General features: G+C 34.8%; 2 protein-coding genes and 2 long non-coding RNA genes across 4 annotated transcripts in view; all 4 read right to left on the bottom strand.

Moving 5' to 3' along the window:
* Window positions 1-15,594, bottom strand: part of LOC129427914 (uncharacterized) — a 211,901-nt gene that overhangs the window by 169,198 nt on the left and 27,109 nt on the right. The window lies entirely within an intron of this gene.
* LOC129427913 (uncharacterized) overlaps window positions 1-15,594 on the bottom strand; it is a 52,317-nt gene that overhangs the window by 35,553 nt on the left and 1,170 nt on the right. The window contains exons 2-3 of the mRNA XM_073876461.1: window positions 7,361-7,459; window positions 7,199-7,249 (exon numbers count right to left, since the gene is read on the bottom strand). Coding sequence (XP_073732562.1) covers window positions 7,199-7,249; window positions 7,361-7,459 — 150 coding nt within the window. The remainder of the gene's footprint in view (window positions 1-7,198; window positions 7,250-7,360; window positions 7,460-15,594) is intronic.
* On the bottom strand, window positions 2,434-3,630 carry LOC141369504 (uncharacterized). The gene is made up of 3 exons (XR_012373271.1): window positions 3,556-3,630; window positions 3,067-3,116; window positions 2,434-2,862 (listed from the first exon to the last, which is right to left on the bottom strand). It is a non-coding gene; the product is annotated as an uncharacterized lncRNA (long non-coding RNA).
* Window positions 3,956-4,490, bottom strand: LOC141369507 (uncharacterized). Its single transcript, XR_012373274.1, has 3 exons — window positions 4,473-4,490; window positions 4,302-4,368; window positions 3,956-4,012 (listed from the first exon to the last, which is right to left on the bottom strand). It is a non-coding gene; the product is annotated as an uncharacterized lncRNA (long non-coding RNA).

The raw sequence follows: 15,594 nt of genomic DNA, 5'->3' as shown, positions 1-15,594 counted from the left end.
TTTCCGGGGGCATCTGATCGTCGACGATTCCCAGGAGGGGGGTAATTCGTCTGCCTCGGTTCTCGGAGCGATCGCTCCGGTTCTCCTGGCGCAGTCCGGCCAACCGTCCTGTTGGTTTCATCCCGGCGGCTGCCGGCTTCGCCAGGGTCCCCAAGCCCTCCAACCCTCCCTTGGACTTTCGCTACCAGACTTTGTTTTTGTTGTGTTTTATGTGAGTGTCTGGTAGCCACTCGTAGAGGGGAGGGTTATGTCACGGTTAATCCGTGTCATGTCTTGTCTCTGTTCCGATTGTTATCACCTGGACATTCATTGATTAATTACCTGCCTCATCACACCTGTTTGTCAATTTAGTCTGTGTGTATATATACCTCTGTCTTCTGTTTGCTCACTGCTGGATAATTGTCATCGTTACCCTGTCTGTTTCCTGTGTTCATGTTCCTGAGTTTTTGTATTAACTTTGTCAGCCCTCGTGTTTTTATTATTAAATGTTATTTATTTGGAACCTTGCGTTTGCGTCCTGTCTCTCCAACCCTGTCGTGACACATAGGTGGTGGGTTGTATAGAATGTGTGTGCGCGCATGCATTGATGCATATTAGCTTAGGTATTAATGCATACATATACAACCCCAAAACAGAAAAAGCCGGGACACCGCAGAAATTGCGAGCAAAAAAGGAATGGAACAATTTACAAATCTCATAAACTTATATTTTATTCACAGTAGAATATAGATAACATATCAAATGTTGAAACTGAGATATTTTGAAATGTCATGCCAAATATTGGCTCGTTTTGGATTTCATGGGAGCTGCACATTCCAAAAAAAGTTGGGACAGGTAGCAATAAGAAGCCATAAAAGTTAAATGTACATACAAGGAACAGCTGGAGGAGGACCAATGTTTAGGAATAGGAATGTTGTCCCATTCTTGTCTAAAACAGGCTTCTAGTTGCTCAACGGTCTTAGGTCTTCTTTGTCGCATCTTCCTCTTTATGATGAACCAAATGTTTTCTATGGGTGAAAGATCTGGACTGCAGGCTGGCCATTTCAGTACTCAGATCCTTCTTCTACGCAGCCATGATGTTGTAATTGATGCAGTATATGGTCTGGCATTGTTATGTTGGAAAATGCAAGGTCTTCCCTGAAAGAGACGACGTCTGAATGGGATCATATGTATCTAGAACTTGGATAAACCTTTCAGCATTGATGGTGCCTTTCCAGATGTGTAAGCTGGCCATGCCACACGTACTCATGCAACCCCATACCATCAGAGATGCAGGCTTCTGAAAAGAGCGCTAATAACAACTTGGGTTGTCATTGTCCTCTTTAGTCCGGATGAAATGGCATCCCAGTTTTTCAAAAAGAACTTCAAATTTTGATTTGTTGGACCACAGAACAGTTTTCCACTTTGCCAAAGTCCATTTTAAATGAGCCTTGCCCAGAGAAAACGCCTGTGCTTCTGGATCATGTTTAGATATGGCTTCTTTTTTGAGCTATAGAGTTTTAGTTGGCAACAGCGAATGACACGGTGGATTGTGTTCACTGACAATGTTTTCTGGAAGTATTCCTGAGTCCATGTTGTGATTTCCATTACAGTAGCATTCCTGTATGTGATGCAGTGCCATCTAAGAGCCCGAAGATCACGGGCATCCAGTATGGTTTTCCGGTCTTGACCTTTACGCACAGAGATTGTTCCAGATTCTCTGAATCTTTGAATGGTATTATGCACTGTAGATGATGATAACTTCAATCTTATTGCAATTTTCTCTGAGAAACTCAGAAAACTATTTTTCGCTGCAGCATTGGGGGAATTGGTGATTCTCTGCCCATCTTGACTTCTGAGAAACACTGCCACTCTGAGAGGCTCTTTTTATACCCAATCATGTTGCCAATTGACCTAATAAGTTGCAAATTGGTCTTTCAACTGTTCCTTATATGTATATTTACATTTTCTGGCCTCTTATTGCTACCTGTCCCAACTTTTTTTGGAATGTGTAGCTCTCATGAAATCCAAAATGAGCCAATATTTGATATGACATTTCAAAATATCTTACTTTCAACATTTGATATGTTATCTATATTCTACTGTGAATAAAATATAAGTTTATGAGATTTGTAAATTAGTCCATTCCTTTTTTACTCACAATTTCTACTGTGTCCCAACTTTTTCTGTTTTGGGGTTGTATTTTAAAAATCTAAAAATGTATAAGGGCCTTGGATATTTGTGTTCGATGACGTCAAGCAATGCTTTAGTAGTCTGGTAGCATTTCTACTAAAGAACAAGCAATAAGCTGAAAAATATTGTTTATTAAAGAAATATATTGTGGTTGTCTATTTAGTTTTTAATACTTAACCAAACGAACTTAACCACACTGTAGAAAAACAGTAAAAAACAGTAAATCTCTGGCAGCAAAGTTGCCAGACGGATTCCGTCAAATTACAGCAAAAAAAAAACGTTTTTCAAAATTACATGCAAAAACCGTAAAAATACAGAAAATCTTTATAGTCATAATTCATTAAATTACAGTATATTACTGTTAATAATTGTTATTTAACTGTAGAAAAACAGATAAATTGTGTGAAAATACATTAAAAACAACTACCTTTCAGGTTAATCTCTGTAAATATCTGGATTTTATTAGTTACTTTATTAGGTTGCTCTGTATTAGACAGTAATATTCTTTTAAAATACAGTTTATTTATTATTTAAACATTTTACAAATACATGTCATGTAAATGAATAATAAACAAAGAAGATAATGAACAAAGTCTTGAGTGAAAGTCATATAGCCAAACTGTAGGTCTGATGTTTAGCAACAGCTTTTACTGGTTTGTCTGGGATGGTGCAGTAGACGTGATAAACATTCTGCATGATGGAAGAAAGACAAAGATAAAAAATAATATGTTATTTCTGCACCACTTCAGTTTTCCTGAACATTGACCCATATGTCATTAGACAGGACAGTGTTTTACTATAATTAGGTCAGTGAGCACACATATCTTTCTTTGCACTTACACACTTCTGTAAGTTAAATATTGCTATGTGTATTTGTGGCATGTTCATACATACTTCATTCTCTGCAGTAGGTCCCTTCTTGTGTTGTGTATTAACCAAAACATCTGTAATGCAAATGCAAAAACCATTACAGTATATTGCTTTAAAGATTTCGGTAACACTTTACAATAAGGTTCATTAGTTAACATTAGTTAATGTATTAACTAACTTGAACAAACCATGAACAATACATTTGTTACAGTATTTATTCATCTTTGTTAACGTTAGTTAATAAAAATTTAAGCTTTAATTGTTTGTTCATGTTAGTTCAGATTCCATTAACTAATGTTAACAAGATTTTAATAAAGATTAATAAATTAACATTAACAAAGATTAATAAATGCTGTATAAGTGCACTTCATTATTAGTTCGTGTTAACTAATGTAGCTAACTAATGTTAACTAATGAACCTTATTGTAAAGTGTTACCAAGATTTCACTTGAAATCACTCACCAAATTGTTTCAAGATAAATGTTACTGTAATCTGTGAATGTATTCTGTTACCTGAAGGCTGGGAAGTTGAAGTAATGAGCGAGTAAGTCTCTGGTTCGCTTTGTTGGGGTGACTGTGGCTGCTTGATTACAAACAAAGGGTGGTGCTTTTTCCAAATGTATGAATTTGGTCATTTGTGGGTACCAGCCAGGTCTCTATTAAGCTGAAGAAAATTTCTGTGGAAACTTATAGGCTATCAATTATAAGTTTTAAGTTACAAGGGCATTGTTAAAGTTCTGAAAAACTCCATGAAGTCATGACGTTATGTTTGATTTATCTCACAAAGGAGTATCTGTTACTATGCTTTATGCCATTTGTCATGATGTACTGAAAGTGAAGCTCAGTTTATAAACTAAGTAAAACTATTTTGTTTATTTAAGTCTTTTTGTATTTTGCATTATATTTTTGTTAACTGAGGGCTGGAAGGTTGTTTTTAGCGAGTAAGTATCTGAGAGACCTGGTTTGCTGTCTTTGAAAGAATTAAAAGGAGTAAAATAATGTCAATACAATGTAAACATTTCAAACAAGTGAAAGGTAGATTTTGCTTTTCCCACACTCATCAGTTTATGTTTTTTCTGTGTTTTAAAGTCAGTCTTGTAAGTTATGTGTGCAAACTGTTAGATTGCTTTCTGTAAGTTGTAATGTGTCTGCTAAATGAATGAAGATACTGTAAATGATTTAGCTCACATGAGAATATGTTTAAGGTTGTGTGTTATGTGTAATGATTTGAATGTGATATGTAAGTGATGTTTTCTTACCTGTAAGTTTAGATGTGTCTGGTACAGAAGTGATGAGAGAGTATATATTTGCATGTTCAGAAGCACGCTACATAAAAGAGTAAATCATTAAGATCATATCACTTTCTCTTTATGAGATATTACTTTATTACTTTGTGTTTTAAAAATCATAAACACACAGATGATGCTCACCGAATCTCCTGCAGTTCTTTGACTTGCAATAATAGAAAGCATTATTCTTTTATTAAATATATACATTTTATGGTATATTAAGCTAATATACTTGTACATAAAGAAAAGACTTAACGTTTAGATCTTTTTTTGCCTAGAAAAAAATAATGCTTCAGTTTTTCAGTTCAGCTCAAAAGTGTAAAATTTGTATTAAACAGAATAAAGTATAAACTTTACTTACATGCAAATCCGCACAGACATATGAGTCCTGTGAGTACAATCACAGAGCACGCCACCGCTGACCACCATATTATTTGCCACATTTCTGTGTCTAAAAAGACATAATTTATTATGATATATCCTTGGGAATAGCCTTATCTTTAATCTTAAATTATGAATATGAAAATAGTAACAGATGTTCCCAAAAAGAAGATATTTAAAAACTTTTTGTGGCCAGATTTGCTCAACTTAGTGTGCAATTTCAAAAGAAACGCAGATGGAAGTGGAAATTTCTGCAGGTGATTTACTTACACGTTAAAGAACACATGTGCAAAAATCTCATTTCCATTATGACCAACGCAATCTACAAATTAGCTTAGAGTTTAAGACATGATTTTCTTTATGCGAATCTGTGTGAGGTCACTTTTTGTTGATGTTTGAACTGTTTTAAAAAATTGTATGGTCTAAAACGCGTGACTTCGCTTAGAGCACTTTTAAATAATGGTGCAAATACTAATAAATTTCCGTCAGAAATTGAAACTCCAAGGTCAGTCACGAAAACATTTGTGAAAAAATGTGTCATTGCGTGTCTTCAGTAAATCATGACAATAGTTTGCCAGTTAGTTAATCTGGCCCTTAGTTTTGTTGTTGAGACTTTAATGAGAACATCTAACTGATGCAAAAGTTGTCAAATCAGTCTTTTCAAGTACAAAAAAAACTTATGCCATGTGACTTTAGAACCTTTATCTTCAGGAGTTGTCCCTGAAGTATCAGTGGTCAGAGGAACAGCTGTAAGATAGAAGATATTAACTCTATTATAAATATAATTATAAAAGTATAAAAGTGTATGAATTATGGCAACCACTAACTGCACAAATTATTCCTGGATTTTTTTAATAAACATTAAAAAGACTGTCAAAACGGCACACTTGTGTCACTCTCAATACGACTATTAATGGCTCATCAGAAGTCTTACACAAAGTCTCAAAGATGGCAGCGCCCACATTTACGTCAAAAATAACATGGATATATGAAATGAAAATTCTTAGTTGAAGCATTGTGAGGTTACTGAATTATGTTGCAGCTGACAAGTCGTTTTCCTCTCTTTATGATCGGGGTGGCCCCGATTTGCTTGCAAGGAGATCTGGAGCTGTAGGACTTAATCTGTAAACATCACACATTACATGATAATCTGAGCTGAATATCGGAACTGATCGAGGCCTGCACCCGATTTTATCTTGGATTCTCTGGAGTGGAAAATCGGGGTAAATTCCTGCCGATTATCCTGTAGTGTGTGTTTGGCTTAAGATGACCTCTAAAAGAAGAAGTGCTGAAAAAAGGACAAGTTAAATATAGCGTTAAGATTACTCACAAGTTGTCATGACTGTTGTGGTAGTAGTTGTAGTGGTAGATGATGTTGAAACTGCAGAGAGAATGTATTACATAAATACAATAATATTAATATAGCAGGTGATAGACTCTAAAAAAGGATGTTCATTTTTTACACATTTTTTGTGTTATGCGATTTAACACATTATGTGTAATTTTATGTTAAAATAAATAACAATGATGACACAAAGTGTGTGTACACAGCAAAGTGTCCAGTGTTAAGTTAACTCATTCGCCGCCAGCCTTTTTTTTTAAAAGTTGCCTGCCAGTATTTTTTGTGATTTTTACAAAAGTTTCCAAAAAAAACTTTTCTTCGAAAAATATGTAAACATACAAATATATCAAATGAAAGAACAGACCATCTGCTTTCAAACAAACAACAAACAAAAATGGGAAAAACATGTTAACCTATCTATATTTTTTTCTCTAGTTATAAGCTCTTAAATATTTTTCTTCAAAAATACAAAGTTTTTAGCAAAAAAGCTGAAATAAATGCATTTTTGTAAAGGAATTTTGTTAGAGATCAGATTCAGAACGATTATCAAAGCATTTATTGCAGTATAAAAGTAATAATTTTTTTGCTTCAGTTTTTTTTTAAATTGGGTGTTTTTTATAATATTGAGATATCTCGTCAATGGCGGGGAATGAGTTAAGTCTTACAGAGATGAATATTAACACTTTTTCAGAGTTTACTGTATATAGCTCCACAGTTATCAGAGTTAAATGAACACTTTCAAGATAGTTACATTTTTAACACTAGGCCAGAGTTTCTTTGACTCACAAAAGTGTAAAGGCATTAGTGGCTCAATGGAAGTTTTACACAAAGGAGCTTAAAGATGGCGGCACCCACATTTATGTAAAAAATAAGGTGAATATGAAATAAATTTCTTAGTTGAAGCGATGTAAGGTTACTGAATTTTGTTGCAGCTGTTAAAAGCTTTAAAGTAGGTAGCTTTTTAGAAATAACAAAGTAGCTCTAAATTTTAATTCATAGTAACTGAATATGGAGTTGTGCTGTAGCTTACTAGCTGTTTTGGTTACAGTAGTGGACACTGCAGAAATGTATAACAAAATGTTCAGTTGAAAGAAAAATGTCTCTCTGATGTCTTCAGGTTTGATTTATCAACATGATTACTCACAAGTTGTCATGACTGTTGTTGTAGTACCCACAGGGGTGGTTGATGTTGAAACTGCAGAGAGAATGGAGTCGTATTACATGGAGTACAATATTAGTAAACTATAAGCAAGTTAAGAGAGGAATTTTTCGCTTAATTTAATTTTGAATAACTGTTGTAACTCACCAGCTTTGGTTTTAGTTGTGGACGTTACAGCTTCAGCTGGAAAATCTGTTGAAATGTAAAAGGTTCCGTTTGGGCTCACACTACAAGATTTTATGAAATCTGGTTGCAGCACACACATACAGAGACTCTTGACAGATATTCTTTCAAATCTTAAACATGCTCACAATTTGAAAACATGGCCCATCACACATTACAGGATATTATTAAAAGTGTCAAAACAGCAGTTGGACGTGTTACAGAGTATATCTGTGCCGAATGCACTTCGCCAGGGTTCGTACAAGTTTCGGCAAGTTTTTTTTCAATTACAGTTCTAACTGACGTTTCAGGGGTTTTCGATACGTATCACTTCTTTATATGGGCTTCCACCGGAAAACTTCCCCCGGAAAACCCCGCCCACCCGTCAATCAGCTGGAGACGCTAGAGCTGCTAACAGCATATCACGCCACTCAGCTTTGTTTAATTTCAAAAGTCAACAATTGCACGAAAGAAGAATTGTGTTTTTGGATGTAAGGGAAAGATATCCAGCCTTATGGAAACAATGCATATAGTTTATTATCCGGGGTAGCAGCGGAGTTTTGCGTGTGTGTTTGATGAGCTGGATTTTCCCAACCGGGTCATGACGAGTTGCACGCAGTAAGTAAGACTTCTGTCTTATGTTGGAAATAGTCGCGTGCATATTATATAAATGACACGAACATGTAGTGAATCATAAGTTAAAACAGTGTTGTATAGTGTTGCATGACTCGTACTCGCTCCTCCTGCGAAAGTAACTCCTCCTTCATTTTTTCGTACGTTATCGGAAAGATTCGGTAAAGCTAATCTTTCTTTTATAAATCTGATTAAACTAAAGACTCTTCGGAGATATAAAGGATGTCATACTACTAAAGCTTTTAATTGTTTATTTGTTTGTGTTAGTTCAGGGCATTAACTAACGTTAACAAGATTTTAATAAGGTATTATTAATTGTTGAAATTAACATTAACGAATATTAATAAATGCTTAATTTTAACTAATGCAGTTAACTAATGTTAACTAATGAACCTTATTGTAAAGTGTTACCCATATAAATAATGACTTCAACACGATATAGAGGATTTAAAAAAGACCTATTTACAGATAAAGACAGATAAACAAACACTTACAGATCTTACCACTGCAGTTAGTCACCAATCCGTTTTTAGATAAAATATCCAAAGCTTCTCCCTTACATCATATTCTCTCCATAAGACGTGTCAAATCAATTGGAAATAATTCAAATACATGTTTGTCCACACATATTTAAGTTAACGTTACTAAATAAAGAAAAAGATAGAAGAATTTGCTAAAATAATGTAGTCTCTGAGGTAAAAAGATTTAATTCACTTTAACGAATCTTACCACAATTTAGCCGCCTAACGTTTCGCCTCCGTTTCACATCAATCAAAGGCTTCTTTTAACATCATATCATCCTCATATAGTTGATTGACAACCACTAAATATATGTTTGTTCTCTCATATTTAAGTTAAATGATGAAAGGGAGAAAATAAATCAGTAAAATAATGTTTGTGTCTGATGTTTGTTTCTGAGGTAAAATTAAACCTCGCAAGCGCGTGCTAGAGGAACAGAGTAGAGAAGCGCGTGCTGGAGTAGTGGAGCGCTCATGACTTGCGCACTAATAAAGAATACAGTGTATTTAATGATGTTTTCACTTAATTTCTGTAGAAATTAATCATGGTTGTGACGTATGCGGGGACCCGGAAGCAGTGTCGGATACACATGTATGCGGGTTTGGTAAATAAAAAGGTTCACTCAGTAACCAGGGGCGGACTTACCATTAGGCAAAGGTCGGCAGTTGCCTTGAGCCCCGCCTTACCAAGGGGCCCCAAAATGCAGGGGTGTCAGGGCCGGATTATCCAATGGGCCATATGGGCACGTGCCCAGGGGCCCACGCGCAGTCCGGGCCCAAGCGACGTGAGAAAATAAAATGTAAAATCTAATTGTTAATTATTTAGATTAACTATTTTAGCGCAAATAATCCCGCGCTGAATCGAGCGGACTGTGGGTGGCAGTAGTCTTCATAGTTTAAATTCGGAATGAGTGAGAAAAGCAGCAGTGCACAGTTGATTTATCAGACAATCCATTACTTTTCTTCATTTATCCTGAATATGTGAATGTCCTGTAAATGACGCGAATCAGTGCTCCTCTGACAGTCTGGTAAAGTAATCATTTGTAAAAAAAATCATTTGTACTGCGTATGTGTCGAACGGAGCCGTCCGCGCTTGTCCGTGGTTTGGAAGCTGCGCGGGAACGCGCGCGCGACAAAGACAGATGGGGAAAGTTTATCGTATTTGCCCAGATTGCCCTTCCTCCTCTGCATCTGTGCGCAACAGTGAAACACACATCGCCAACAGACAGACAGGTAGGCAGAAGCTCTTCACACAGGTCGTATTCCAGCTGTGTTTTTCTTGACTTGTGGGGAAGTCAGTGGAGGTCAAATGACATAACTACCAGTACCTCAGTTTTACAGCTCATTATCCAAAAGACAATTGTTGTCTTGCTAACATGACTCATAATACGTTTTCTAAAGTGTAGATAAGCCAATAGTAACAGGTTTTAGTTTAAAGTTCAATACTTTTTGAAACAGTTTCAGTTGCTTTATTTTTTATTTTGTCAATCTATCTGTAGTTTTTCCCCCCACTTTTTTGCAGCATTTTTCCTGTGAAATTAACAATATAGCAGCAACCCTCCTTTTTTAGTTTAGTGTAAAGATGTGTTATTTTAACACCAAAAGAATTAAAAAGATTTAGTACCACATGCAAAATAAACAAACACATTATTAGTGAAACTGTACCCTCTCCATGGTGCAGTCATTTATTCTAAATATATTTGAAAGTAGTAGAACAGAAAACATGCACATTGTTGGCAGTATCATTTGCTGTCTTCTGTTCTTGTGATAAACACTTTGTGTGAACTGATTATTTTGTATTTTGTAGAAATTTGTAGAGTATGAAACAGTTGGGTGTGTGTGAAGGAATTAAAATAAGGAAGTTGTGTCAATATATTTAATCTTTTGTTTAAAAAAGAATTAGGCCTAAGAGAAGTGCCCTTTTTTCACTTGAGCATCTGCCCCCTGTGCAGGTCTCTGTGCAGGTCCCTGCTTGCAACAAAAATATCTACATGTATTGATATTGTCCTACAGGTAGTGATCACCGGCTGTAATGTTTCAGTGTAAATCCTGTGAAAGTAGAGGTGTCTGAGGGGTGTACTTGGTGAGCTGCCACTTTTTGCCCCTGCTTATCATCAAGATTCCCAGAAAACTATCATAATTTGGTTTAATTAAGAATTCTATTTAAACATCTTTTGTGTTTTTCAGTATATTCCCATAAAAGGTTCGAACGTTATTATTACATCTGCACGAATGCGCCCCCCATTATAGTTTAAAGTGGATCATTCCATGCACTACCGGATATGCGCGCGTAGCTCAAATTAACAAAGCGACCAGAGCTGCAGGCAGCAGCGAGTGAGTTTGAAACATTAAAAGAGCGAAGCTGCAAGGAAATAAACTAAGAGTGAAACGTAGCTACACCAATGGAGCAGAAAAGATGATTAACACAAAAATGTTGCAAAAGTCTCCGCTTTTCTCCACACAAACACTGTCACGGTCTGTGCTGCTCTCAGCAACCTTATTTTCCGTCAGACACAGCTCTCTCTCGGCCACGGACACTGATAGTGTGCCGGTGAGTATGCTCCGCAAATAATACAGGTTCTACAGTTTATATAATATTAGCGTGTAATCTCAGGTACAGTAGCCTTTAGGTAAGCTTTAGTCCTCCGAAATGTCTGCCCAGCACCACTAAAAATTGTAATTCATCCCCAATCTGCACACGAATTCGTGATCGCTTAGTATCATTTAAATCTCATATGAAAACGGTAGCATGCTTCGGCTTTGCCCTGTATATCACTAGCGAACATCAAAGTACAAGATGTGTACATAGATGACATCTGTATAGTTCAATAATATAAAAACTGTTTACATAATGTAATGCAGAAGCAATACACGACGCTTTACCATCCACATAGAAAGTCAAATTTCACCCCTTGTTTATCTTATTTCGAGTTCTTAACACCTATGATTGCATTATTTTAAAACCATATTATGTTTCTTCTCATCATATTATGTTCATTTGAATACAAAGTATTTTAATTTAAAATATATTTTGGATGTAATGTGGCATTAAATGAAAATGTATTAAAGAAATTAAGTACACAAAGTAAAATAAAATGTACATAATTGTTATACACGTCTTTTTTCCATGTAGTGGTAGCAACATGTGGTTAGTATAAATTCCAATCATATTATCAAACAGTATTAATCTCAACCTCATTGGGGGCTGAAACTTATGTAACCTAGAGGAAAAAAGAGATAGCGATGAGAAAGAGAGAAAAATACAGTAAAGGTTGCATAAAGGGTGCATAGTTATGGCCCTGACACATGGTTCGCCTTGAGCCCCCAAATCACTAAATCCGCCCCTGTCAGTAACGCTACTAAGTTGTATGTGATTTATATGCATCCATCTACAATTTCCTTACTTTAAAAAGGAAATTAATTTTACTCGAGTATAACTTTTGAGTACTTAAGTTTTACCACCCCTGGAGACTGGGGTGTTTGTTGCAAGTTTTACTGTAATTAAATTTTCTCAGTTATGATTTCTAAACAATAAATTAAACTGAACTGTTACTGTTTCTGGATCTGAACGTGGAGATGGTATGGACACTGGTGATGTATACACAGTGTAGAAGCAGGTTATGATGACAGATGACCTCTGACCTCCTGACCATTTAATGATGTCAGATCCAGTGAGTGATAGTTGACATGATCTGCTCTGTTTATTTTCTCTTCCATCTATTATGAAGTAACACTCGTCCATCTTCTGATTCTCACTGTTACTACAGTCCAGCTGTACTGTGTCTCTGTCCCTAATAACTGAAGAAGACACTGACAACTTTGCCTGAGGGAGACCTAAATATACAGAATTCATTCATTCAAAATGGATTATTTATTTATTTTATGTTATAGAGGAAACTGGGAATACAAATTCTCCAGTTGTATTCCAATAATAAATATTAATGTAATGTAACAATTTTCATGAAAAATGTGTTATTAATCTGTGAAGTAAGTTTCTTCTCTCACAGGTAAAAAAGCTGACAGTATGCTTGACATGTGGGGATACGCAAAATGGAAAATGGTTAAAAAGTAGTCACTGTGACAGCACCCAATAAAAAGGTCCTAATATGTACCATATTTAGGTACACAGAAATGTACACTTGGCATCAATATGTTACGGTGGCCCTGAAGTGCAAACCACAACAACAAATTACTAAACAACAACAACAAATTAAAAAACACCACAACAAATTAAAAAACACTGCAACAAATTAAAAAACAACAACAAATTAAAAAACCACTACAGCAAATTAAAAACCACTACAGCAAATTAAAAAACACTACAACAAAATAAAAAACAAATACAAAATAAAAAACACCACAACAAATTAAAAAACACTACAGCAAATAAAAAAACACAATTACAAATTAAAAAACACTACAACAAAATAAAAAACAAATACAAAATAAAAAACACAACAGCAAGTTAAAAAACACTACAGCAAATAAAAAAACACAATTACAAATTAAAAAACACTACAACAAATTAAAAACACAACTACAAATTAAAAAACACTACAACAAAATAAAAAAACATAACAAAATAAAAAACACAACAGCAGGTTAAAAAAACACTACAACAGATTAAGAAGCACTGCAACAAAATAAAAAACCATAACAAAATAAAAAACACAACAGCAAGTTAAAAAACACTATAACAAATTAAAAAACACTACAACACAATAAAAAAAACATAACAAAATAAAAAACACTACAGCAAGTTAAAAAAACACTACAACAAATTAAAAAACACTACAACAAAATAAAAAACCATAACAAAATAAAAAACACAACAGCAAGTTAAAAAACACTAAAACAAATTAAAAAACACTACAACAAAATAAAAAAAACATAACAAAATAAAAAACACAACAGCAATTAAAAAAACACTACAACAAATTAAAAAACACTACAACAAAATAAAAAACCATAACAAAATAAAAAACACAACAGCAAGTTAAAAAACACTACAACAAATTAAAAAAACACTACAACAAAATAAAAAACAACTACAAAATAAAAAACACTACAACAAATTAAAAAACACAACTACAAATTAAAAAACACAACAACAAATTAAAAACACAACTACAAATAAAAAACACAACTACATTAACCTACCGGAAGAGGTAGGAACCAGTGGGCAACATGAGACATTGCTGATTGGATGACACTGCAGTTCGGCTTTTGAACCGGAAGTTATTCTTCCTGTAGCGCGTGGTTTGGAGAGGAGGAAGGACAGCAAAATGTTTTGCCCAAACTGCGGAAAAGAACTGGTTGAGCCGTCCCCGAACTTTTGCAGCGGCTGTGGCAAAAGGGTTAAAGAAATATCTACCATCGGAGACACCCAACAACCTTCGAGTAAGTTAATAAGAATAGTGCAATGCTTACGTTGCTTGTGGATGTAACGTTAGCTTAGTACTATCGTTAGCGGTTTCCAGACCGTACCCGAAGCAGCTGCTACGTACGTTTCCAGACCGTACCCGAAGCAGCTGCTACGTATGGGTCATCTGTAACATTCATGTTTGAAAATATGCGCTGCAGGAAGAATAACTTCCGGTTCAAAAGCCAAACTGCATTGTCGTCCAATCAGCGATGTCTCATGTTGCCCACTGGTACCTACCTCTTCCGGTAGGTTAATGTAGTTGTGTTTTTTAATTTGTTGTAGTGTTTTTTATTTGTAGTTGTTTTTTATTTTGTTGTAGTGTTTTTTATTTTGTTGTAGTGTTTTTTTAGCTTGCTGTTGTGTTTTTTATTTTGTTATGGTTTTTTATTTTGTTGTAGTGTTTTTTAATTTGTAGTTGTGTTTTTAATTTGTTGTAGTGTTTTTTAATTTGTAGTTGTGTTTTTTAATTTGCTGTTTTTTTTTTTAATTTGTAGTTGTATTTTTTATTTTTTATTTGTTTTTTATTTTGTTGTAGTGTTTGTTAATTTGCTGTAGTGTTTTTTAATTTGTTGTTGTTTTTTAATTTGTTGCAATGTTTTTTAATTTGTTGTGGTGTTTTTTAATTTGTTGTGGTGTTTTTTAATTTGTTGTAGTGTTTTTTCATTTGTTGTTGTTGTTTAGTAATTTGTTGTTGTGGTTTGCACTTCAGGGCCACCGTAATATGTACCTTTGAGGTACTGATATGGACTTTTGGGTACAAATTTGTACTTTTTGAAAAGGTACAGCCCCAGTGACTGCTTTTTTACCATTTTACATTTTGCGTATCCCCACGTGTCAAGGATACTGTCAGTTTGAATAAACCAGATACTGTAAGTGTCAACAAAAACTCACAGTAACTTCACAGACTGTAGCAACATGATTTCATAACTTCACAGACACTATAAAATCATATTCATCCAGTCAATTACACTTTATGCAGTGTCAGGGGTCTCCACCTTTTTGTGAGCAAGGGCTACCACAATAGATAAAACAATCTGGATGGCTACTTTTTGATATAGTCTATTCAAAACTTTTTTGTTTTACTTGTTGATTTTATTTTACTTGTTGATATGTTTTATCATTGTTTAAAATGTTAACATAAATAAAAGAAGCCAAGCTAATTTAAAAAATATGTAATAAATAAATATTACAATTAAGACTATTAACACCATATGCTTTGGAGGGCACCTCACAAACTCTGTGTGGGCAACCTGGTGAGCGCGGGCACCATGTTGGAGACCACTGTGAATCTGAGCTGCACCTGCTTATGGTCAATTACATTTTATTCTGCAGTCCTTTTTCACAAAACAGATTGTTTCACTTTACAAGAACTTCCATAGCAGGCTTGTGCACAATTCAGAATTTCAGAATTGGCCTCCATTTAATTCATGAATTGGAATTTGAATTGAATTGACTTCGCCCTACAGGAAGTTGAATTTTAATTTTAATTGGAATGACGGGAAGTGGAATTAAATTCATGGCAATTCAAAGAAATTCCAGTCACACAACAGAAAGAATCTCACATACATTCAGTGTTAGGAAAGTTACGTTGGAAAATTGTTTGGCAACCATTTTAAATACTTGGTTAAAGTAAAGCATTCTGT

This window comes from Misgurnus anguillicaudatus, chromosome 14 (genome assembly GCF_027580225.2).
Source record: "Misgurnus anguillicaudatus chromosome 14, ASM2758022v2, whole genome shotgun sequence".
NCBI classification, from domain to species: domain Eukaryota; kingdom Metazoa; phylum Chordata; class Actinopteri; order Cypriniformes; family Cobitidae; genus Misgurnus; species Misgurnus anguillicaudatus.
The sequence above is the reverse complement of the archived record's forward strand: the minus strand, read 5'-3'. Positions and strand labels throughout refer to the sequence as shown.